This window comes from Hyperolius riggenbachi, chromosome 4 (assembly GCF_040937935.1).
Source record: "Hyperolius riggenbachi isolate aHypRig1 chromosome 4, aHypRig1.pri, whole genome shotgun sequence".
NCBI classification, from domain to species: domain Eukaryota; kingdom Metazoa; phylum Chordata; class Amphibia; order Anura; family Hyperoliidae; genus Hyperolius; species Hyperolius riggenbachi.
In genome coordinates, this window is record NC_090649.1 from 188,289,877 (window position 1) to 188,313,884 (window position 24,008).

At 42.4% G+C, this 24,008-nt stretch overlaps 2 protein-coding genes across 9 annotated transcripts in view; one reads left to right on the forward strand and one right to left on the reverse strand.

Moving 5' to 3' along the window:
• The window catches only part of B3GNT5 (UDP-GlcNAc:betaGal beta-1,3-N-acetylglucosaminyltransferase 5), a 197,032-nt gene extending 174,330 nt beyond the window's left edge, over positions 1–22,702 (forward strand). For all 4 annotated transcript variants that reach the window (XM_068281104.1, XM_068281103.1, XM_068281101.1 and 1 more), the window contains one exon: positions 17,082–22,702. In XM_068281104.1, the coding sequence (XP_068137205.1) occupies positions 17,303–18,439 (1,137 nt within the window). In that variant the 5' untranslated portion in view covers positions 17,082–17,302 and the 3' untranslated portion in view covers positions 18,440–22,702. The remainder of the gene's footprint in view (positions 1–17,081) is intronic.
• The window catches only part of MCF2L2 (MCF.2 cell line derived transforming sequence-like 2), a 448,572-nt gene that overhangs the window by 258,441 nt on the left and 166,123 nt on the right, over positions 1–24,008 (reverse strand). The window lies entirely within an intron of this gene.

Consider the following 24,008-nt stretch of genomic DNA (forward strand, 5'->3'; position numbering starts at 1 on the left):
ATTCAGACCAGCATGTTTATGTCGTTTTATATCAGGCCCGAGAAGTCTGCCGTGAGTCTGCTTGCTAATGCAGTTTTTGTTGACATTACCTCATATGGATGGGTGCTAGTTGTATATGTCAGCAGGTCTGTCTGATGGTATAGCAACCAGTGCGTACTACAAATGGTGGTTATGGGCAAGAAATACTGAGCAGCTGATGAAGAAGGCTGTGTGGATGGTCATTAGTTCCCATTGTTCATCTGGTAGCCAACAACAAAGTTAGAATTTGGTATTTCCCTCCAGCACCCTGCTTAAAACATTAATGGAGTCTGCTGACAGCTAGTAAAGCTAGTGCAGGTTTAGCACTTCTCAGACACCATAACACAATGAGGGGGCCATGAATAATTTAATTCATTTGGTAATCTCACTTCCTTGCTGTTTGAATATCAAATGATGCTACAAGTTACATAAGGTGCTCCACAGTTCACCCTGTCTGTGTCAGAATGATGTGATCACTACAGCAGAGGCAATTCACAGAACATTCCATGTCTGCGCAGAGGTCAGGTTTGCCAAGATGCCATCCCACCCTTATACTTTTTCATGTTTCAGTGCCAAACATGCATGGATATTCCAGTCTTGTAAGGGAAATGTAGTATATAAGAATTCCGCTGCACCGATCTCAGGATAAAAGTCCAATTTGTATTGAGGCAATTGTGGACAAACAGCAATAAAGCTCACTCGTATATGTTTGCTCTGATACGCGTGAGCTGTATTGCTGTTTTTTAACAATTGCCTCAATAAAAATTGGACTTTTATCCTGAGATTGGTGCAGCAAAATTCTTATCTACTACATTTCCTGGTTCTTTCATGTTATGCTCCCAATCATAGTAGGTGCAGTGGTTGCAGCGACCTGTTTCCTGGATTGCAGGGAAACTTTGGACTGAGCTGACTTCCATCTGCTGAGGGCTGTGTCTGTTTGTCTTTTTTATAGCATTGGCCCATAAATGTTAGGTTCATGCTCTCTGGGCTCTCAGAAGCATTTTGATGGGTTTTCAGCTGTTAGGCCTGGAACCCACTGAAATCCACAAACGCTAAACGCAACCGCTAGCGTTTTGTATGAGCGGTTTGCAAGCTGATTCATGCTCGTTTTAGGGAGCGTATTTAAAAAGTGTATTTATGTGTCAGCGGTTGTGTAGCGTTTAGCGATTCGTGTTTTTAATCCTGATTGGTCCTCTGAATTAATTTTAATTGTTACAGTGTGCTGTAACTTCAAAACGCTAGCAAAACCTCTCCGTTTAGGTTTTGATAAGCGATTACGCTAGCGTTTGTATACTTAGCATTGAAGCGATAATGCTCCCAAAATGCTGCATGTTCTGCTTTGGGAAACTCAAACGCTCCTGTGGAAGTTGCCCCAGCCATTAACATTAGCTGAACGTTTAGGCAAAACGCTAGCGTATCGCAGCGCTGTCAAAATGCTCACAAAACCTCTCTTGGGGGTTCCAGCCCTTAGACCTGCAAGTGAAGCGTGTTGTGTGGGTTTTAGGAACCAGTGCAGCTGAAACTGGCACTGGTGATTTTCGCATTTGCACATCAGTAATGCCTTCATGAGTTAGGCTCCGTTCACACCTAAAACCGCAAAACGCCGGCGATTACCGCTAGCGTTTTGGGGAGTGATTTTTTTTTTTTCAGCGATTAACGCAGAAAAATCACTGGACACTGTAACGGTTTGGGAGAGATCACGATTAGTGGTTCTATAGATGCTAATCGTGATCGCTCCGGAATCGCCAGCAAACCGCGGCATGTAACACGTTTGCAGGTAACGCTAACCACAAACGCGGCAGTGAGAACAGTGCCATAGTGTTACATTTGCTAGCGGTTTTTAAAAACTGCTAGCGATTTGCCTTGAGCGGGAATCGCGCGATTCCCGCTCAAGTGTAAATGGACACTAAGTGAGGCACTAGAATACACAGCATGGTGATCTGCTAGTTAGGCTACATACACACTTGAGATAAAGGTCTTTGGAAAATAAAAGATCACAGACCAATTTTACCCCATTCCATGTAGTGTGAGAGCCGTACTCTACACAGTCTATTCTATTGAGCTGAACTCCCCATCAGATAAAAATCTTTGCAAGGTGCTGCACACAAAGATCAGTATCTGCAAAAGATCTGTTCCTGCAAAAGATCTGTTACTGTGCATTCATAGTCTAGGATATCTGCAGATCCTCATACACACCTTGTTTAACAGACATTCATCTGCATATCTGACAATCCTCTGCAGATCTGAAGATCCATCCTGGTGGATCTGATCTGCAGATGAATGTCTGTTAAACAAGGTGTGTATGAGGATCTGCAGATATCATAGACTATGAATGCATTTTGCAGGAACGGATCTTTTGCAGGAACGGATCTTTTGCAGATACTGATCTGTTGAATGTGTACAGCATCTTTGTGTGCAGCATCTTGCAAAGATTTATTTGATGGCGAGATCAGCTCAATAAAATAGACTTTGTAGAGTATGGCTCACATACTACATGGAATGGAGTAAAATTGGTCTGTGATCTTGCCTTTTCCAAAGACTTTTATCTCAAGTGTGTATGTAGCCTTATGGTGTGTACACACTTGAAAGATAAATGAAAGATCTTAGACCAATTTTACCACCTTCCATGTAGTATGAGAGCCATACTCTACACCAGGGGTCCCCAACCTTTCCCGGCCCGGGGACCACTTTCTGACTAAATTTTTTTTCCGGGGACCGCCGCAGGGGGAGTGGACATCTGGTGCGCGTTCTAGTGGACAGTGGAGCAGGTTACGGGGGGGGGAGGGGATGGGGTGCTGGCGAGGGTGCAGTGGCATAGCTAGCATAGTTGCCCCAGTATAGGGAGTTTAGTTGCTCCAGTATAGCCATTGTAGTGCCCCAGTATAGCCAGTATAGTGCCCCAGTATAGCCAGTATAGTGCCCCAGTATAGCCAGTATAGCGCCCCAGTATAGCCAGAAAAGTGCCCCCGGATAGCAAGTATAGTGCCCCAGGATAGCGCCCCGCTATAGCCAGGTGGTGGTCCCCGCCGCTGTTATTACCTTAACAGCGGCCGCTCTCCCCTCTTCGGCGCATGTATTTATTCAAGCAGCGTATCTCCCGGCTGCTCTGTGTGATGCGACAGGAAGCAGGGCAGCGGCTTCCTGTAGCGGCGATATGTATCGCCGTTACTATGGTAACCGAGCCTATATATATATATATATATATATATATATATAATTTTTTTTTTTTTTTTTTTTTTTTTCAAGACAAAATAGACATTCATTGTATGGCATTTTTTTTTTCCCTAGAACAATTTTCTTTACTTTGCATTTTAACCTCCTTGCCGGTCTAATTTCCCCGGCAAGGAGGCAGCGCAGCACTTTTTTTTTTTATCATGTAGCGAGCCCAGGGCTCGCTACATGATAGCCGCTGAGCAGCGGCAGCTCCTCAGCCACTCCGATCGCTTCCGGCGATCGGAGTAAGCAGGAAATCCCGTTCAGAACGGGATTTCCTGCTGGGCTTCCCCGGTCGCCATGGCGACGGGGTGGGATGCCATCATCGACGTCATAGTCAATCCCGATCCAACCCTCAGCGCTGCCTGGCCCTGATTGGCCAGGCTGCGCAGGGGTCTGGGGGGGGGGGGAGGCGGCTCGGCGGGTAGCGGCGAATCGGCAGCGATCGGAAGTTACAAGCAGTTAGCAAAGTGCTAGCTGCTTGTAACAAAAAAAAATTATGCAAATCGGCCCAGCGGGGCCTGAGAAATCCTCCTGCGCAGGTTACCCCGAGCTGAGCTCGGGATAACCGGCAAGGAGGTTAATGGGAAAAAGAGGTAAACAATAGAAAAAACACATTTCTCATTTTTACCGATACCAGTTTAGAAATAAAAACGCTACTGTTCAAAAAATACCCACAAATTTTGTTTGGCTATTTCTCCCGTTTTATCACAAAACTTACGTTTATGTTCCTGTCACAATTTATGGTGAGGATATTTGATACTGAAATATTGCTACAGTGTGTATTTTTCATGATTAACTTAGAAAATAAACACATCTTTAACCACTTGAGGACCACAGGCTTACACCCCCTTATTTATTTGTTTATTGTATTTATAAAGCGCCAACATATTACGCAGTGCTGACCAGGCCATTTTTCTCAATTCAGCAAAATTGTTCACCATGCATTCCATATGCGTTAGCTGGTTTTTGAATCTTTTTTTTTTTTTTTTTTCGATTCCTGGCGATTACCTGCGCGCTGTATACATTTTTTTTTACAGCTTTTCTAAGCGGTTTTTGCCGAGTGATTGCAGTTTTTTACTTCCTGACGTCAGTCAGGAAGTGAACTCTTTGATCCGGAAAAGAATAAATACAATGTATTTATTCTTAAAAAGGCGAACGCAATTGCCGCACAAAGTGATTTTTGTGAACATTTTCCGTTCTTCCTATACCTTCCATTGAGGCAAAATTGCCTCAAAAATGGCTCAGGCAGCGCTTTTCTGACCTGAACAAGGACGGAATGCTATAATCTGAGCTACACCATAGATAAGCATGGTGGAAAGGAGGGTACACACATAAAAGTCTTTGGAAAATGAAAGATCACAGACCAATTTTACCCCCTTCCATTTAGTATGAGAGCCATACTCTACACAGTCTATTCTATTGAGCTGAACTCCCCATTAGATAAAAATCTTTGCAAGATGCTGAAAACAAGGATGCTGTACACATTCAACAGATCAGTATCTGCAAAAGATCTGTTCCTGCAAAATGCATTCATAGTCTGATATCTGTAGATCTCATACACACCTTGTCTAACTGACCTTCATCTGCAGATCAGATTCACCAGGATGGATCTTCAGATCTGCAGAAAATTGTCTGATCTGCAGATGAATGTCTATTAAGCAGGGTGTGTATGAGATCTGCAGATATCATAGACTATGAATGCATTTTGCCGGAACTGATCTTTTGCCGGAACTGATCTTTTGCCGGAACTGATCTTTTGCCGGAACTGATCTTTTGCCGGAACTGATCTTTTGCCGGAACTGATCTTTTGCCGGAACTGATCTGTTGAATGTGTACAGCATCCTTGTTTTCAGCATCTTGCAAAGCTTTTTATCTGATGGGGAGTTCAGCTCAATAGAATAGACTGTGTAGGTATGGCTCTCATACTACATGGAAGGGGGTAAAATTGGTCTGTGATCTTTCATTTTCCAAAGACTTTTATCTAATGTGTACGCACCTTAACTGCTCTCAGGGCGTTTTTGAAAAAACGCCCGCACTTAAAATTGGGCCAAAAATACCTCTAGTGTGAACGAGCTCTTAGGCCTGGGGCACCCCAAAACCCACCAGCAGATCCGCAAAACGCTAGCAGATTTTGAAACTATTTCAGCTAGCATTCTGCAGTTTTGGGTAGCGGTTTTTCTGTAGCAGGATTCAGATATTGTTACAGTAAAGCTGTTACTGAACAGCTTCTGTAACAAAAACGACTGCAAAACCGCTCTGAACTGGCGTGTTTCAGAGCGGTTTGCGTATTTCCTATACTTTACATTGGAGGCAGAAACGCCTCCGCAATCCAAAAAATGCCTCACCCCGGGAGTATGCGTTTAAGCAAAACGCCTCCCGCTCTGGTGTGACCCACCCCTTTGAAATACATTACCCTAGCGTATCCAAGATTAGTTTCAAAGTGCTCTGGTTGTTAGATCAAAGTCCAATATGGAGTGCGCTCTCACTAAGTATAGCAAATACTTCACACAGATTTTAAATTTACAGTTCAGCGCACATTATCCATTCAGTGTCGCAATACATTTTTGGTGTGATCTCTTCTTAATATTCCACCACCAACAACACCCAACAGGAAACGCACTCACCAAAAGCAGTGCGACCACTGCCAGACTGGTCAAACAGCACTCTATTCCAGGGAACCTCAGCACATCAGGTCCTGGTCCTTATGCTACTTTCCACATTCCACTTGATACTTGTTCATAACCTCAAATTAAAAACCTCCCATAGCGTAAAACCAGTTTAAAAACACTTGTACTTTATTAAAATATCTCACTCACATGTTCCGAGATGTTTATATGGCAGAGAGTTTTGTTCCACGGGCTCTCCCCCGTTAGCCAGGCTGGGCTGAGCTGCGCTCTGTAGGTAAACGCGTGTCACGCCGCCGGTGACTTCCTGGTGCGTCCAATCCCCGCCCGACTAGTTTCGTCACTCCCTCGTGACTCATCAGGAGCAGCTTACTCTGCTTTTGGTGAGTGCGTTTCCTGTTGGGTGTTGTTGGTGGTGGAATATTAAGAAGAGATCACACCAAAAAGAACTTTTACCTGATTTATTGTGACACTGAATGGATAATGTGCGCTGAACTGTAAATTTAAAACCCTAGCGTATACGCAGCCGCAAGCGGCTGCAAAAACGCCTGAAAACCCACCTGGTGTGCACCAGCCCTTAGGCCGGGTGAACACCAAAAACCGCTAGCAGATCCGCAAAATGCTAGCAGATTTTGAAACGCTTTTTCTTATTTTTAGCGTATTTTATGTAGCGTTTCAGCTAGCATTTTGCGGTTTTGGTGTAGTAAATTTCATATAGTGTTACAGTAAAGCTGTTACTGAACAGCTTCTGTAACAAAAACGCAAAACCGCTCTGAACAGGCGTTTTTCAGAGCGGTTTGCGTTTTTCCTATACTTAACATTGAGGCAGAAACGCATCCACAATCCAAAAAATGCCTCACCCGGGAGTATGCGTTTCTGCAAAACGCCTCCCGCTCTGGTGTGCACCAGCCCATTGAAATGCATTACCCAAGCGTATCCGCAAGCGGATCGCAAAACGCAGCCGAACCGCTCTGGCATGCACTAGGCCTTACAGCTTATTGCAAGGCCATACAAGTTAGCAACCAAATGAATATTACCTCCTTTTCTGCCTACCAACAGAGCTTCTGTTGGTGGACTCTGATTGCTGCTGCATTCACAATGATTGCCTCTCATAGGCTTCAGCTAAGGCCCTGTTCATACTGTCAGCGTTTATAGGCCGCATAGAAGTTCAAAAAAATGCAAGTTGAAAAACACATGCGTTTGTATGCGTTTTTCTTGCGTTCAAATGCGGTTTCTATTGCGTTTTTGCGCACACACGTCACACAGGAAACAGAAAAGAATTATGGGAAACGCAGAGGGAAAGTACGCTAAAAACGCAATAGTACGCGTTTTTTTATACGCATCTATAGACTTTCATTGCGTCCGTTTCTGTGTGTAACGCACAGAACTGCGTGCAGCAATGCGGATGAGAAACATATGCGTCTCATACGCATACATGTGAATGAGGCTATTAGAAAACATTAGTAGCCATTTCTATGCGCAAAGTCTGACCATATGCGTTCTGTAAAAAACGGCTAGGAACGCACAGTCTGAACGGGGCCTAATCTTCCGGAGGGCTGCGGAATAGAGAGGAAAGCCTCAATGTGATTCTGAGGGTTCCCGCTCTTTAGTTAAGCATCTGATTTGTGTACCCGAGCCAAAGCTCGGGTGCACATTAAGCTTAGGAGCACACTTGTTTGTAATTCGCAAGTAATGAAAGTCTTTGGCTGCAATGCAAATCACAGCTCTCTGTGACTACTTCTGTATACAAGTTATATAACATAACTGCTTACACCATTGAAAATGTACTTTTACACTTGTATAATGCATTGTGTCGGACAATATAACCACATAGCAAACGTGCTTAACGCACAGGGCAACTTTTCCTCTCATTTGCGATCCTAGTTTTACAAGGCATGCAGCGCTCCAGTGTAAAGCTGGAAACACAAAGGTTGCGTTTTGCTGCATATGTGTTTATGCGGTTTTTGTCCTAATGAAGTGCGTTTTGAGTGCGTTTGTGTTTCACACGTGTTTTGCTAGCGTTTTCACTGCATTTGCTTTTCTCACATATGAATCGCAGTTGCTTTATGTCAGTTTTGTATGTGTTTCTGATACGCGTTTTTTACGCAAATTTTTTGAAATGCAACCAGTATAAAAACACATTTTCGTTCTCTTCTCTGGCTAATCACTAGGTAGTCAACAGGAAGCGAAAATAGATCAAACTTTTTTTTTTTTTTTTACGCAATAAAAGGCTATACCACTGCGTCACCATTGACATACATTATGTGCATTTTAGATGAGTTTTGGGAAAAATATGCAGCAAGTTCTGCATTTCAAAAAACCACACATTGCAGAACGCAAACAAATACGTTTTTCATGTGGCCCATTGACTTACATTATGGCCTCAATTCTGGTACACTTACGATCTGTTTTACTTTATAAGTGGTATTTTAGAGCATGATGTAAAAGCAGTTTGCTGTTCTACTAGATTTTAGTCAAATTTAGGTCATGAAATGTGCAGTATTTTACCAAAAATCGGAATTCTCATGGAAAATAAGGGGCATGTTGGCACATAATTTACCAATCTGTTTAAAGAGGAACTCCAGTGAAAATAATGTAGTAAAAAAAAGTGCTTCATTTTTTACCATAATTATGTAAAAATGATTTAGTCAGTGTTTGCTCATTGTAAAATCTTTCCTCTCCCCGATTTTACATTCTGACATTTATTACATGGTGACATTTTTACTGTGGGCAGGTTATGTAGCTGCTCCTAGCTGTTTTGGCTGTTAGAGACAGCTGTAAACAGCTAATTCCTGTCTGTGAACATTGTTACATTGTGGCAGTTTGCCCAGAGTACCGCGGTACTCAGAGCTTCTTGTGGGAGGGGTTTCAGCACAAAATCAGTCATACAGCGCCCCCTGATGGTCTGTTTGTGAAAATCATATTTCTCATGTAAAAGGGGGTATCAGCTACTGATTGGGATAAAGTTCAATTCTAGGTTGGAGTTTCTCTTTAAGACCTGCCTGTACCTGGAGGTAAAGTCAATTTGTGTTCATTCTGCTGTTTTTAGTGGAGTTCCTATTCAGTTACTATTTCTGTTCGAGTGGAATTCCTATTCAGGATATGTAATACAGAAAAATTGTAGAAATCAAACTCCAAAAAATTTACTGGATTTTTTTTTTTCTTTTTATAGGGAATGCCTATACATATACTTTACATGGGTTGCTACATAATCTAATACACCTTTCCCCCTCAAAAAAAACACCTTCCAAAGACTATCCTAAGTTATGGAAGACAATTAAAGACTATTCTTATTAGTTACTGCATGCTAACCGCTGAAATACTGTACGTTTTACCTCAATTTCCGCATTTACTGCATGTTTTACCGCATGTCCATAAATGTGGGAATCTTTCATAATTGCAAATAACCCAGAAAATATTGCATGAGATTTTACTGACTAGAAAATATTTACCTCACATGGCTACCAGAATTGAGGCCAATGTGCGTTAACGCTAGTGTTTTACGCAGTGCTAGCATTTCTGCCTAGTGTGTTCCTACCCTCAGGGCTTATTCACAGTGGGACGTTGTGGAGCTGCGTTATAAACTCTTATAACGCAGCTTACCGCACTGCAATGTTAATCCTTTATGGGAAGTTCAGTGCAATGTTAGCGACGCATTGTAATGTGTAGCGTTATGGTAACGCACTGCTGCAGTGTGTTACCTCTATACGCACACGTTACCAGGTACGGAAAAGCATACTTTTCATTGCCTGTATGCTTTACTGTACCAACTGTATGCAGCGGTAACGGCGGTAATGTACATTACCACCACTTTTTTTTTTTTTGCGTTGCTTTTTGATGCTGCGTTGCGCCTATAACGTTGCATTACAACGCAAAGTCCCACTGTGAATAAGCCCTCAAAGTAGTCTAATGCAGCAGGTCCAACCACTGGATAGTGCGGTAATAGGTAGGCTTATTCCAGCATTCTTTGTCCCAGGTGTTGGTATTCTGCCACACATCTAAACCTGAGACCTGCATGACTATAATAGGATGTCTGGAGACAGCAGTAAATTTATGCAGTTTTTGTATCTTCGTCCACACACTGCTGTATTTGCTGCTATCTCAGTTCACTGGAGAGAGAGTGTGAGACAAATTTTGTCTTTTTCCAGAATGTTCAGTATTTATTTTCAAGACGGTCTGCTACTTATGCAGTTTGATTTCAACGATATGTTTTTATATTCTGTTGCATTTTACTTGCTGAATTTTATTGTGCTTTAGAAATGGCATTCTATCAAACCGAGAAACAGTGGTTGGCAACAAACAGTGGTTGGCAACATGTACTTTTTTTATCCAGCTAAGTCCTGATACTGCCCTATAGCAAGAAATGCAGATGCAGCAGTTGTAATTTGCGTGTGTGCAACAAAGCGAGGGGTTACCTAACAATGTGAGAAAATGCTGAATGCTTACTGGGTACAATAGAAAATACAATGAGCAAGCTACTCAGCAATATTCACAGCTAACTGGATTGCAAGCTGAGCCAGAATTGTGTCATAGCATATAGTGAAATCTTATACCTTGTAACACGGAATCATTGTGTGACCTGTTTCTCACCACTCAGCAATGTCATCAGGATGAAAGAAATGCGGTGTGAGTATAACAAAGCTAAATGCACATTGCTATCCAGAAGATTCACATATTTTAGTCAGTTATAGTTATTTAGGTTGAAAAACATTCATGCCCATAAAGTTCAACTTTTTTTTTTTTTTTTTTTTTTTTTTGGGAATCCAAAGTGAAAATAAACTTTTGAAATAATGTATATGTATCACAGTAGCTAAGAAATGGGAACATTAGTAGCACAGAACAGAGTCTCATATTGTTTCCAGTACAGGAAGAGTTAAGAAACTTCAGTTGTTATCTATGCAAAAGAATTTCTCCAATTAGGTCAGCTACAGTGCTGTTTTCTGACTGTCTCTCAGGCCCAGTGCACACCAAAACCGCTAGCAGATCCGCAATACGCTAGCGGTTTTGGGAGCTGATTTCAGAGCGATTCTAGGTATGTTTAGAGAGGTTTTCTAAACATACCTAGCGGTTTTGGGTGCATTTTTGTGTAGCAGATTACACATATTGTTACAGTAAAAGCTGTTACTGAACAGCTTCTGTAACAAAAATGCCTGGCAAACCGCTCTGAAGTAGCGTTTTTTCAGAGCGGTTTGCGTTTTTCCTATACTTTACATTGAGGACGAAACGCTTCCGAAAACCGCAAACGCGCAGCAGGAGGCTTGGCAAAAACCTCAAACCGCCGGTGTGCACCATCCCATTGCAATACATTAGCCAAGCGGTTTTCCAGGCGGATGCGGCCGGCGGATCGCTCCAAAAACCGCACGGTGTGCACTAGGCCTCAGGGCCTGTTTCCACTACACACAGATTCTGCATGCAAAACTGAATCCAATGAATGCCTATGGGAAATCTGCATCAGAAAAATCGCGTTCAGTGGAAACAGGCCCATAGACATTCATTGGAGTCAGTTTTCTGCATGCAGAATCTGCGTGTAGTGGAAACAGGCCCTCACTGTTTCTTGTTTAAGATTTTTCTACCAGGACGTTCAAAGGGTCATTAGCTCTGCTCTGTTTCATCATTTAAAATACAGTGTAATTTGTAAACTGCAAATATTAGTAACAATTAATCAGAATTCTGTGAAAATCTTGAATTCCCAAGGCTCAGATATTGTATACCAATCACAAGACTCGGGCGTGTTCAGTTAATCAGAGAATCAGTATTGTACCAGTGAAATTTTAGGTCAATCACAAGACTTGGACGTATTAAGCCAATCAGATAATGCAAAAAAGAAAATGCAGATTACACCTAACGGCGTACATCCACAAAATAATACATCTGTATAATTTGTATTTATTTATTTTTTTACCAAACATTCGGTAGATTATTCTAAACTGCTTTGTGAATTGAAGCCACTGTATCTATTGTTCATACAAACACAGACATATCCTGTACAATAAACCCTGTGTCCCTGCATCCTCTCCTGTCCCTGTGCCCATGCCTTTGCACTACTGCGCTTGTGTTAAAAAAAAAGGGGGAGAGGGTAAGTGTCCCTCACTACTGCACTTGTGTGGCACGGGGGCGGCCATTGGGAAATGCGGTGTAGCACCGGTGATGCGCACTGACATGCGTTGTAGAGCCGGCGATGCGCACTGACATGCGGTGTAGCGCCGGCGATGCGCACTGACATGCGGTGTAGCGCCGGCGATGCGCACTGACATGCGGTGAGGGGCGGGAGGGGGGTTGTGAGGGGCCTGTTATTGTAACGGGCTTAGGCCTACTAGTAAGTGCATAATCTCCTGTCTACCGCTTTACCCACCATGATAAAATGCTATGTGGTTCAAGACGGTGGCTGTTAGGTGGTAACGACATCGCTTCACTTCCATCCGTGGGAATGTAGCCTAACCCAGAGGAAGAAAAAGTTACTAAGGTATAATGTTCACACTGACTGGATCAAGTTATCACCTTGGTATGCCTAGTAATTATAGCTATAGCTACCCTTCAAGGTAAAGCAAGTGTTATAAACCCTTCATAATTGCAGTCATGTTTGTCATAACTACTCTCCCTGGTAAGGTATTCTGCATCTTAACCACCCTCAGGCTAATTTTCCACTTGTGAATCCGAGACGAATGCTGGCACTTGTGTTGATGCAAGAACATTTCCGAGAATCCTTCTAGCAGTGCAAGGTTATGGTTATTCGCATGTGTGATGTAAAAAAAAAATGCTGCTAACCATCCACATCTGTGGCGCGCGGCTCTCTTGATCCCAGCTCTGTGGAACTCTTGGAGCATTCTACACTTGCACAGTTTAAATTATTATTATTTATTGTACTCATAAAGCGCCAACATTTTGCAGCGCTGGACAATAAATACATACAGTGATACAAAGGATGACAGACGTAACAAAGTTGTACAACATAGGACAAAGTTGTACAAAGCAAACAGGGAACAAAACACATGATCATGCGATTTGGGGCTGGTTAGGTAAGCCCAGTAATACAAGTACAAGGCTGTCATAGGAAAGGAGCACATGATGATGTCGAATACACTAGGGAAGAGAAAACCCTGCCCAAGGCTTACAATCTAAGGGGAGCAAGCGAGGCAAGCAGGCGTGCAGCTGTGATCAGTGATTTTCTGGAGGGGTTAGCGGTGCACTGGAGGGTAGCAGAACTGGAGGGGCTAGCAGCGCACTGAAGGGCAGCGGACCTGAAGGGGCTAGCCGCGCACTGGTGGGCAGTGGGACTGCACGGGCTAGCGGCACATTGGAGGGAACCGGAACTGGAGGGGATAGCAGCGCATTGGAGGGCAGCGGAAGGCTGTCGTAGGAAAGGAGCACATGATGATGTCGAATACACTAGGGAAGAGAAAACCCTGCCAAAGGCTTACAATCTAAGGGGAGCAAGTTCACAACAATCAAGAGAGGCAAGCAGGCGTGCAGCTGTGATCAGTGATCTTCTGAAGGGGCTAGCAGTGCAGTGGAGGGCAGCAGAACTGCAGCAAAGGACCAGATAGACTGCTAGGGGCTGGAAGAAGCCTCAGGCAAGTAAAGCTTATTAGCATATCATTGACTATCTGTACTCAGGAGAGAGAAGTATGGGAAGAGTTATGCTGAACACATACATAACAGCAGAGCTGGCTTCTAGTGAGCTGCTGATGCTTATACCTCTGCTGTCACAGTGAGCTGCTAATGCTTATACTGGAATACTGCAGATACAATTATAAATTCTGCCCAGCAGTTATTCATTCTACAGTGCTTGGTAACATAGTTTCTTAATAAATGCAGTGTTTAGTATCTGGAGAAAGATCTCTGGATAGTTTTCTAAATGTCACCTGGGCTATTGCTCTCCTATGGAACCTTAGTGGCAGGGCACCTGTACAGAGTGGGCAAAGGGGAAGTAGATGCAGCAGGATGGTTGCCAGATTGCGGCTAGACCCAAAGGCTAAAACAAACCTGAATATTAATGTAATCTTGTGAGATGATTGTATGTTTAGTATTATCAAACTGAACTTACTGGAGTCTCATTCTTATGTTTAGTTTTGGGGGTTAAATTCTAAAGGTGGCTACTAACGATCCAATTTCTAGTGAAAAATCTTTCGAGCGATCAGATAAATCTGATTGGATGTGAAATATTGTAATACATCGTTCACTACACTATCAACGAACCAATCTGTGCTTCCTATCTATCGCAACCAACAAGAAAATCCAAATTTTGGTTCGACGAAAATCCAGACGACTGTTTTTATAATCGATTGTGCCCATCAACAGAGATTTACAACCAATCAGAATTATCTCATCACTCGAACAGTTTTTCACTATAAATTGGACCGTTAGTTGCCACCTCAAGTCTGAAGTGTAAACAGTAGCCATGTTAGTGTAACACAAAATCTGTTTCATTCAGCTTCCACTCAGCAAAATGGTGACCTATGAAACTGTTTACCTCTATCCTGCTATCCTAAAGTGAAATGATCATTAAAATTTCCTCTCACCTCTTTAGTGACAAACCATTTATTCATGGAAAGTTTCTAAAAGGGTTAATACACTTTTTTCACTTTATTCTGAAATTATGTGGAAACTGTGCTGAACCCACCACAACCACCAGGAGAGTTCCCTGGGTAGTATGTTCAGCTTTGGTCTCTGAACACTTGCAGGCATCTAGTGAAGATAAATTATATTTTTATGTTAATTTTTGTTTCAGTGTTTTGTAGGATTTAGTAACCCAGCTGGGATTCTGTTGGCATAAACATAAAAAAGAAAATACATATATACTAAGCCAAACCATCTTTATATATGAGTATAGATGACCAAAACTCAGTTTGACTATGTTCTTGCATGTTGGGCCAAATTCTGGTCTCTGTTTTGACTATTGGCTTTTCTGGCTAAAATGCATTGAAATATATCACATTGACTTTCTGTAAAGCTCTTAATCTAGCGAACTAGCTATCATCCCTAGGGACGCTCTGCAAATGGGGAACATGGTGGTGCAGTTGTGACCATAATTATCTGCATTAAAATTAGTACTTAATGTCTCATTGCTGGCCTGGATTTGAGCCTCGGGCACTAGGTAAGAATGCCATCCATTACACCACCATTTCTCTTAAAGGGATACTGTAGGGGGGTCGGGGGAAAATGAGCTGAACTTACCCAGGGCTTCTAATGGTCCCCCGCAGACATCCTGTGTTGGCGCAGCCACTCCCCAATGCTCCGGCCCCGCCTCCGGTTCACTTCTGGAATTTCTGACTTTAAAGTCAGAAAACCACTGCGCCTGCGTTGCCGTGTCCTCGCTCCCGCTGATGTCACCAGCAGTGTACTGCGCAGACACAGACCATACTGGGCCTGCGCTGTGCGCTCTTGATGACATCAGCAGGATCGAGGACACGGCAACGCAGGCGCAGTGGTTTTCTGACTTTAAAGTCAGAAATTCCAGAAGTAAACCGGAGGCGGGGCTGGAGCATCGGTGAGCGGCTGCGCGGGCAGAGGATGTCTGTGGGGGACCATTAGAAGCCCGGGGTAAGTTCAGCTCATTTTCCCCCGACCCCCCCCCCCCCCCCCCCCCCCCCTACAGTATCCCTTTAAGAATTGTGCCTGATAACAACAAAGACATAACAACAATAGTTGTGTAGATGATACCTTTAATGACTACTAAGTTTCGAAAGCTTGCAAAGAAATCTTGTACAGTTAGTCATTAAAGGTATCGCCTAAACAACTTTTGTTATGTCTTCGGATTCTCTCCATGACTAATACCAGACCACACGCAACCTGATAACTACGTTAACTTGCAGACAACATGTGATTGACACCCACCCCTTCCTTCTTTTTTCCCAGGTAAGGTGCAGTAGCACCCTGAAAACCCTGCGCCATTAGACATGGGTGCAGCATACTCTGTGTTGGGAAGAGGTTTTTTGTACTTTTCTCTGCCAGAATAAAGATGTTCGGGCACTTTTTTTAAAGTATAATTCTACCAGTGAACCTGAGGTGACAAAAAAATTGGATACTTAGAAAGAAATATCCGGATAGTCCAGAGTCTTCCCCTGTCCTCCTTGATGCCACCATTGTCACGCATGGACCCTCTGAACATATCCAACAAGAGCTTGTCTGGTATGTCCTCGTGGCTGCGCTTCCCACCATATACGATCATGGCTGTACAATGCCTGTGGCATAACATGATGCTCATCCACGCTACTGTGCAGACGCAGGATGTGGGAATCATCTGCATGATCCATAGTCTTCCCTCCTCTTGGCTAAGTATCTAACTTTTTTGTTTTTTTAGCCACCTTGGATTTGCTATATGTGGTAACCACTTTACATTTCTTAAGAAAAGGAGAGTGGGCTGCTACAACTCACCGGTATCACAGTAGATGGGAGCAGGAAATCAAGTGCTGAATCGTAGATGGTAGTTGAAAAGGATGTTCCGCTACACCAACTGGCTGGATTGCAATAATAAACTTTTTATTCTGACATCATGGTACATACAGGTAAAAGCTCACACGTATTGGAGCAAAAACATGGCTCCTTAATCATAGCTTCAGCTATCATTAAAGGACTTCCGAGGCCAAATCTTAAAAAAAAAGTTAAATACCTGCATCACACACCTGCCGTTCCGCCGGGTCCCCGCCGCTCAATAGCCCCCCCCCCCCCCCGGCCGGCTCCCGACCGCACGGCCCGGGTCGTGCTGTCCTGCCTTTACTAACATGGCCGCATGAGCTGGCTACAGGCTGTTTACTGTAGCGTGGATCGGGGGTAGGCCCTAGAACTGCGCAGCCACACTCGCGGCTATGTGGACGGCGGGGACCCGGCGGGATGGCGTCGTCCGTGCATTCAAATGTGATGCAGGTATTTACCTTTTTTTAAGATTTGGCCTCGGAAGTCCTTTAAGGAGTCATGCTTTTGCTCCGATACGCGTGAGCTTTTACCTGTATGTATCATGATGTCAGAATAAAGAGTTTATGATTGCAATCCAGCCAGTTGGTGTAGTGGAACATCCTTTTCAACTACCACTTTAGATTTCTGGAACCTATTTTTTATTTTGGCAAAAAGCCCACCAGAAAATGTAAACTCCGGTTTCCAGCCTGGTCAGTGCTAGACATTCATCCTGTAACTTCTGGACTTCCAGTTAGACTGAAACCTATAATTTTAAGAAAAAAATGCTTCTTGTAATACATGTAAGAAAATCTTGTTCTTATTTCTTTCCAGGTGCCATGGATTTTTATAAACTGATAAACCTCCAATGTCTTCAGTGATACCACTACTATCCATAGTATGATTTTTTTATATGGTTTGACCGCTGGTTACAGTGCTGCAAGATGTTTGACTAGTGAACTTCATGTCCATTTACAATGATCATTTACTTCAGAAGTAACGCAGACATTCTGAGGACTATATGAACTAGCTTGAACATTTTTAATCTTCCCAGAATGTTTATTAGTAGCAGAAGGTTAAGAAGATGCCAACTTCTCCAGGTATTGGCCACTTGCTTTTTTGTGTCTTTCATGCTGATGTGGGTTCAGGACGACAATGATGTTATAAACCACATAAAGTCTTACTCTTATCGTTATCTAATAAACAAGTATGACTTTGTGAATTACAGCCTGACAATTGTACGGGACAAGTCTGATGACTCTAAAAACTTCAAGTACTTGATTAATAATGAAGACAAGTGTGAAAATAAAAACTTACTTCTCTTGCTTTTCGTTAAGACGTCGCCAGAGAACCGAAGACGGCGTGATGCAATCAGGAGCACTTGGGGCAATGAGGAATATATCCGTACCCAGTATGCTGCTAACATCAAAGTTGTATTTGCCCTTGGAGTTGATAAAGACCCCGTAACGCGCAGTCTGCAACAGGGACAGTTGGACCTGGAAAACCAGGTGTATAAAGACTTGATACAACAAGAGTTCCAGGACACTTTCCATAACCTAACTCTAAAGTTCCTCCTGCAGTTTGGTTGGGTAAATGCATACTGTCCCAATGCAAAATTTATAATGACTGCAGATGATGACATCTTTATCCACACACCCAATCTGGTTTCATATTTGAATGCCATGGATAGCTTAGGCGTCCAAGACTTCTGGATTGGTAGGGTTCATCGTGGATCCCCTCCAGTACGGAACAAACTTAGCAAGTACTATGTTCCCTATGAAATGTATCAGTGGTCATCTTATCCTGACTATACTGCAGGGGCTGCTTATGTTGTGTCTCAAGATGTGGCAGCCAAAGTGTATGAGGCATCACAAACCTTAAATACCAGCTTGTACATTGATGACGTTTTTATGGGAATCTGTGCCAATAAAATGAGGGTTGTGCCTCAGTATCACTTATTCTTTTCAGGGGAAGGTAAGGCCCCTTATCACCAGTGCATCTATAACCGGATGATGACATCTCATGGACATACAGATGATATTCATTATCTGTGGAGGCAAGCTACTGATCCTAAGGTGAAAGATTTAGCATCTGGCTTCTGGGGAGACTTGTACTGCAAGATAGTTAATATGGTGCTTCTCTGCAGGATTCTGTTTGCTGATACATATCCATGTTCAGCTGCATGGTCTTAGTGCTTGAATAGTCTGGGCATTTTGACTTAAAGGAGTATTTATAAACTGACCAAGGCTTATGTCTGACCGCAGAACTGCAACTGTACAGTGAAAATATGTCTCAAGTAAAACTACCCTTTTCTATTTAAAGGAGCAAAGGAAACATAATATTGATGCCAATGGCTAACAAATTAATGCATGTTTACATTTTGTAGTGTGCACTAGCACTGCACACAACCCCTCCATTTTTGTTGTCCTGATATGAGCCATATTCTTACAGTATTTTAGCACTTAGTTTTTTGTTTTTTAACATAAAGGATATTCATGCTGGCTCAAGTTGGGAAAAAATCTAATACCCTTTTTTTTTTTTTTTTTTTTTTTTTTACTAAATAAAATACAAAATATTTTTTTAAAGTGAGTTGGAAGGGGTGAGTAGACAATACTTGGCTGTAGCATGAAAGCAGAATCCAATTAAAACCCGAAGAAGAGTTTTCACCCTTTCTCTATATAAACTTCAAAGTATCTAGAGGTAAGGGGAATATAAAAGGCTGCTGGTTATGCTGATCCTGGCAGATGAGTCACTGACCCAGAATTGGTACCTTTATTAGACCAAGTGTTTAGGGTTAAAGAGACACTGAAGCAAAAAAAATGTATGATATAATGATTTGTATAAGCTAAGAAATAAAACATTATTAGGAGCAGAGACCTAAGTCTAGAAATTGTTTCCAATACAGGAAGAGTTAAACTCCAGTTATCTATACAAAAGAGCCATTGAGCTCCATGACTTTCAAAGTTGCAGAGTGCTCTGTCTTCTGAAGCTTATTATCTCAAGTGTCAGACGTATTTTCTTTTTCTCTCCAAAGGACAGGTCAAAAGTCCACTAGCCTGCTCTGTAAAATTATTTAGCATGCTGAGTAGTGTGTAAACTGCAAATATTAAAGAATGATACAATGTTATAAAAAATAAATAAATAAAAACTATATAGCTGAAAATAAAAATCTAAGAATAATAATAATCTGTACTACACATACAATTCATTATATCATTTTTTTTCCACTTCAGTGTCTCTTTAACTAGCCGCATGCTTGTTGCAGGTGTGTGACTCTAATACCTGTATCCAAAACAGCAGCTTATCGGCCAGATAGTTGCTATTGGTACCTTTTTAATATGTGGCAATAAAGGTGGCAGGCTCATTTTCCTGTGTTATGGTCCCCTTTTATAGTACGCTAGTCTTCAGTCATTAGAGAGCTATGGAATCTACCATCATGCCATTCTTCTTTACTGCCCTGGAAAAAGTCAGTGGAATAGTAACAGCAGAACACCTGATCTATGCGGTCACTGAAACTGAGTGATTTACAAAGTACGCCAGTCAGCAGGTCAGCATTATCTCTAGGGAAGCAAATTTTTGGGGAGGATAAGCACTCTATAGGGTCTAACGACCAATATTCTTGAAATTCCACTCTCAAAATGTCTCTAAGGTTTCTGACTACTTAAAAAAAAAACAAAAAAAAAAAAACCTGAAGTGATCGGTATATGAAGACTGCCATATTTGTTTCCTTTTACACAATGCCAGTTGCCAGGCAGTTCTGCATCAGTTGCGCCTGAATCACAAACCTGAAACAAGCCTGCAGCTAATCTTGTAAGATTTTTTTTTTTTTTTTTTATCCGAAAACGAATCCGCATGCTTGTTCAGGGTCTATGGCTAAAAGTATGAGAGGCAGAGGATCAGTAGGACAGCCAGGCAACTGGTAGTGTTTAAAAGGAAATATGGCTGCCTCCATATCCCTCTCGCTTCAGGTTCCCTTTAAATAATAATCCCTGTAGATCCAGGGAAGCACTAGTGTTCCAGTTTACATAGACCTGCATCTTGTCAGGACTGTATCCATGCACTTCCAGAGTTCAAGCATGGAGATTTGCTCAAACCTATTTTGTACTGAAAAATATAATTAACAGCAGGATAAATACAATGTATATTGAATGAGGTTGGCTTACATGCATGTTCCCACTCCTTGCACTTGCCATGTATGGGCATTTGCATTGAGTTGAATTAATCTCATATCTTTGCTGATTAGTATGTGGTCTTCCATATTTTTTTGTTTTTGCAGAATAATTAGCGAGATCCGCTTCCATTTGGTTATATAAATGGCACTTTAGCAGGAGCCCTGATGATGTTTGATGAACTGGGTGATCTTCTGTATTGGTGTAAAGACAGTGCCAGGACTCTGCATTTAAGTAAAGCCAGGCATATATTATGAGATGCTTAATAGATTAGACCAGTGCTTCTCAACTCCAATGCTACGTACACACATGCGACAACGATCGTTCGTTGAGAACGACGAACAAACTTTTAATTGATGAAAGAACGACCTAAGTAAAGTAAGTTTTAAAAGGTGTGTAACGATCTGATCGTTAGAACGAACGTTACATCACGTATAGCAACTATTGCGCCTGCGCATAAAAATGAGAAGTTTCACTGAGAAATTGTGAAATGCGCATGCCAAGCCTAGTACAAACGACCGTTTCCAACGATGTACTACTTTTGCAAACGATCGTCGTTGGTTAAAATCCACCGAGACAGAACTTTCTTTTGTAGCGATTTGGCTCGTTCGTCGTTTGCCTTAATAGTCGGTGGTTCGTTTTTTGTAACAATCGTCGTTGGTAAACATCGGCACGATCGTTACAAATGACTATAGTCGCATGTGTGTACGCACCAACTCTTCGTGACTACCCAACAGTGCATGCCTCACCTATGCACAAGTGGGGTAATTACTGTCTCAGCTAGGTGGATTCCCTGTAGCTGAAACACGAATTACCTCACCTGTGCATGGGTGAGTCTGCCTGCAAAACACGCACTGCTGGGGAGTCACGAGGACAGGTTGGAGAAACACTGGACAGACAATTGAGTTGATAGATACATTGAATCTAACGAAAATCTTATTAAACAGTGGCATTTCTGATCTGTATTTGATAGATTCCCGATCAATGCTTCATCAGTATATTTCTGTCTTTTGTGTGAAGCCAGCAGGTGCATATTGGGAAGGGGGTCACAGTGGGAGCAGTATGCAGGCAATGGCTTCATGGCTTTGCAGTGCATGACACAGTACAGAGCTAGAGGTTGCAGTGGTGTGATCTGTATTAGACGATATTTCTGTGGAACCTCTCTCGTGGCACAAGGTGGATGTTAGATAAACCATTAATATCTTCCTGAAATGGTTTACCTGATGTACCACACAATGCGTGTAATGTATGTCCAGCTTTATTAGTGATCAAGCAAGTTAGATGAGCAGTTTTGACAGGGACTGCTCCGACAAAAGTATCCCAATGTCTTTTGCCCAATAAACTCCTTTTGCCACTTCTATAGGCATAAAGGTGAACTTTTAGCTGAGCTAACTGCTCATGTTTTTTTCTGAACTGCTTTAAAGGGAACCTGAAGTTCGAGTGATATGGAGGCTGCCATATTTATTTCATTTTAAACAATAGCAGTTGCCTGGTATCTCTTTGGCATCAGTAGTGTTTGAATCACACCTAAAACAAGCCTGCAACTAATCTAGTCAGATTTTTGTCAGACACATCTGATCTGCATGCTTGTTCAGGGTCTATGGCTAAAAGATTTGAAGGGCAGTTGATCAGCAGGACAGCCAGGCAACTGGTATTGAAAATAAATGAATATGACAGCCTCCATATCCCTCTTACTTCAGCGTCCCCTTAAGCACAGTTTGATTACGTTTGCATATTATAGCGTTGGAGAACAGAAGAGATCCAGTACACCAAGCCTGGATTCTTCTTTTAAATTGTTTGGTGGCAAAGGATTCGCAGGCCTCACATGGGTCATAACAGAACATAGTAGGGTAGCTTAAAGATTTTAAGTAATTTCACGTTGTCCTGGGTTTATTAAATGCATGTTCTTGTAATGGGTACCTGCATGTGACTTCCATTGCATAATTGCAAAAAAATCATAAATCTTAATGCATTGCTATGTTCTGATGGGACCCAGGTGAGGGCTGCAACTTTTGTCACATAATATACTTTCTTTTTTTTTTTCTTTAAGTCACACGCACAACTGCTTCCACCTGCAGGAATGGGGGCTCAATCCCTCAGGTGACAGTCTGAGGCTAAGTTCTGTACAGACTCATTGCCTGTAGGTTTATGACTCACTCTGTTGGTATAGAGGGGGGCAGAGGGGTGGCACACGGTGGAGAGGCATGGTGCAGGAGGGAGAACAAAGGGACTAGGCTGGTGCTTAGCCAAGGGGGTCCTGTACTTCAGATCGATGGGCGGGGGGGGGGGGGGCTGTACACATACTAGATTCTTGGCAGAAGATTCCCTACAGGCTGAGAACCATCTAGCACAGGGCTTCCCAACCCTGTCCTCAAGTATCGCTAACAGTACATGTTTTTCAGAAAACCATAAGCCTTCACAGGTGGGGTAAATGTATCAGCAGTTTTGTTGGATTTCCACAAAACTTGCACTGTTGGTGGTACTTAGAGATGGTCATGTCCAAGAGAACTCATGAAAAGCATGCGATCAGTTTGATCAGGTGATAGATATGTTAGTCTCTGATTTGCTAGGTATGATCGTGTGCTAAGGCAGGATGTGATCACAGCAAATCAGCACTTTGCAAATCTATCATCTGATCAAACAAATCACATGCTTCCCTATGAGTTCTCCTAGACATAACCCTCAGTAGACTGGTACAGTGGTACTTGAGGACAGGGTTGGGAAGTCCTGCTTGTGTACAAGGCATTGTATACAATACATGGCAAGTGGAAATACTGCTAAATATAAAATGAGAACCCCAAGTTTTTGCTTTTTTTCTTTTTTATCCTCCAGTAAACCAGGGTCAGTTTTTTGAGAATTATAATTTTTCTGGTTGCTAATATCTCCATTGAGGATAAGTGATCCAGCAGTCTTGGCCATATGGCCAAACACACATTTTATGCAAGAAATGTATTTTTTGTAGATGTTCAGAATATAACCTTACATTGTTAAGATGACAATTTTTCATTGAAACTATGTGTGTTGAACTGCTATAGAACATCGATGGCAGAGTGACCAGTAACTGGAGATGGTCAATGCATTGCTAATAATTCCAGCTTGCATTCACATTACATGCATAGTGTGCGCAGCTTGTAAGTGGGCCAGTCAATATCAGCAGGAAGTACACCTGATCAATTTCCAAGCTGCAAACCATTTCCATGAAACATAATTTTTAGCAGATCACTGACCATCTCTACTACCAACAAGTCATGAATTTGACTAGTTGCTAGCTCCAGCAAACAGTTCCTATTGTTTGCAACTCCATGGAAATGTATTGCCACAACTGAGGTAACCTTGTGACAAAGCCCCACGTTTTGTTTTTCCTGTATGCACAAGTGGCCAAGTTCAGCCCAAAGAAAAGTATAAAGCTGGGAGTACACTTGTCTGTGCTGAAAACCATGCCTTCGGCTTATGTGTTTGTGCATCGTTTGCTGCAGGGTTTTTTGTTTGCATTTTATTTGGGGGTTTTTGTGTGCAGTCCATAGACTTACATTATGTGCCATATCACATGCACTTTTTGCTATGTGGCAAAACGCATGCAAATCAAATAGGT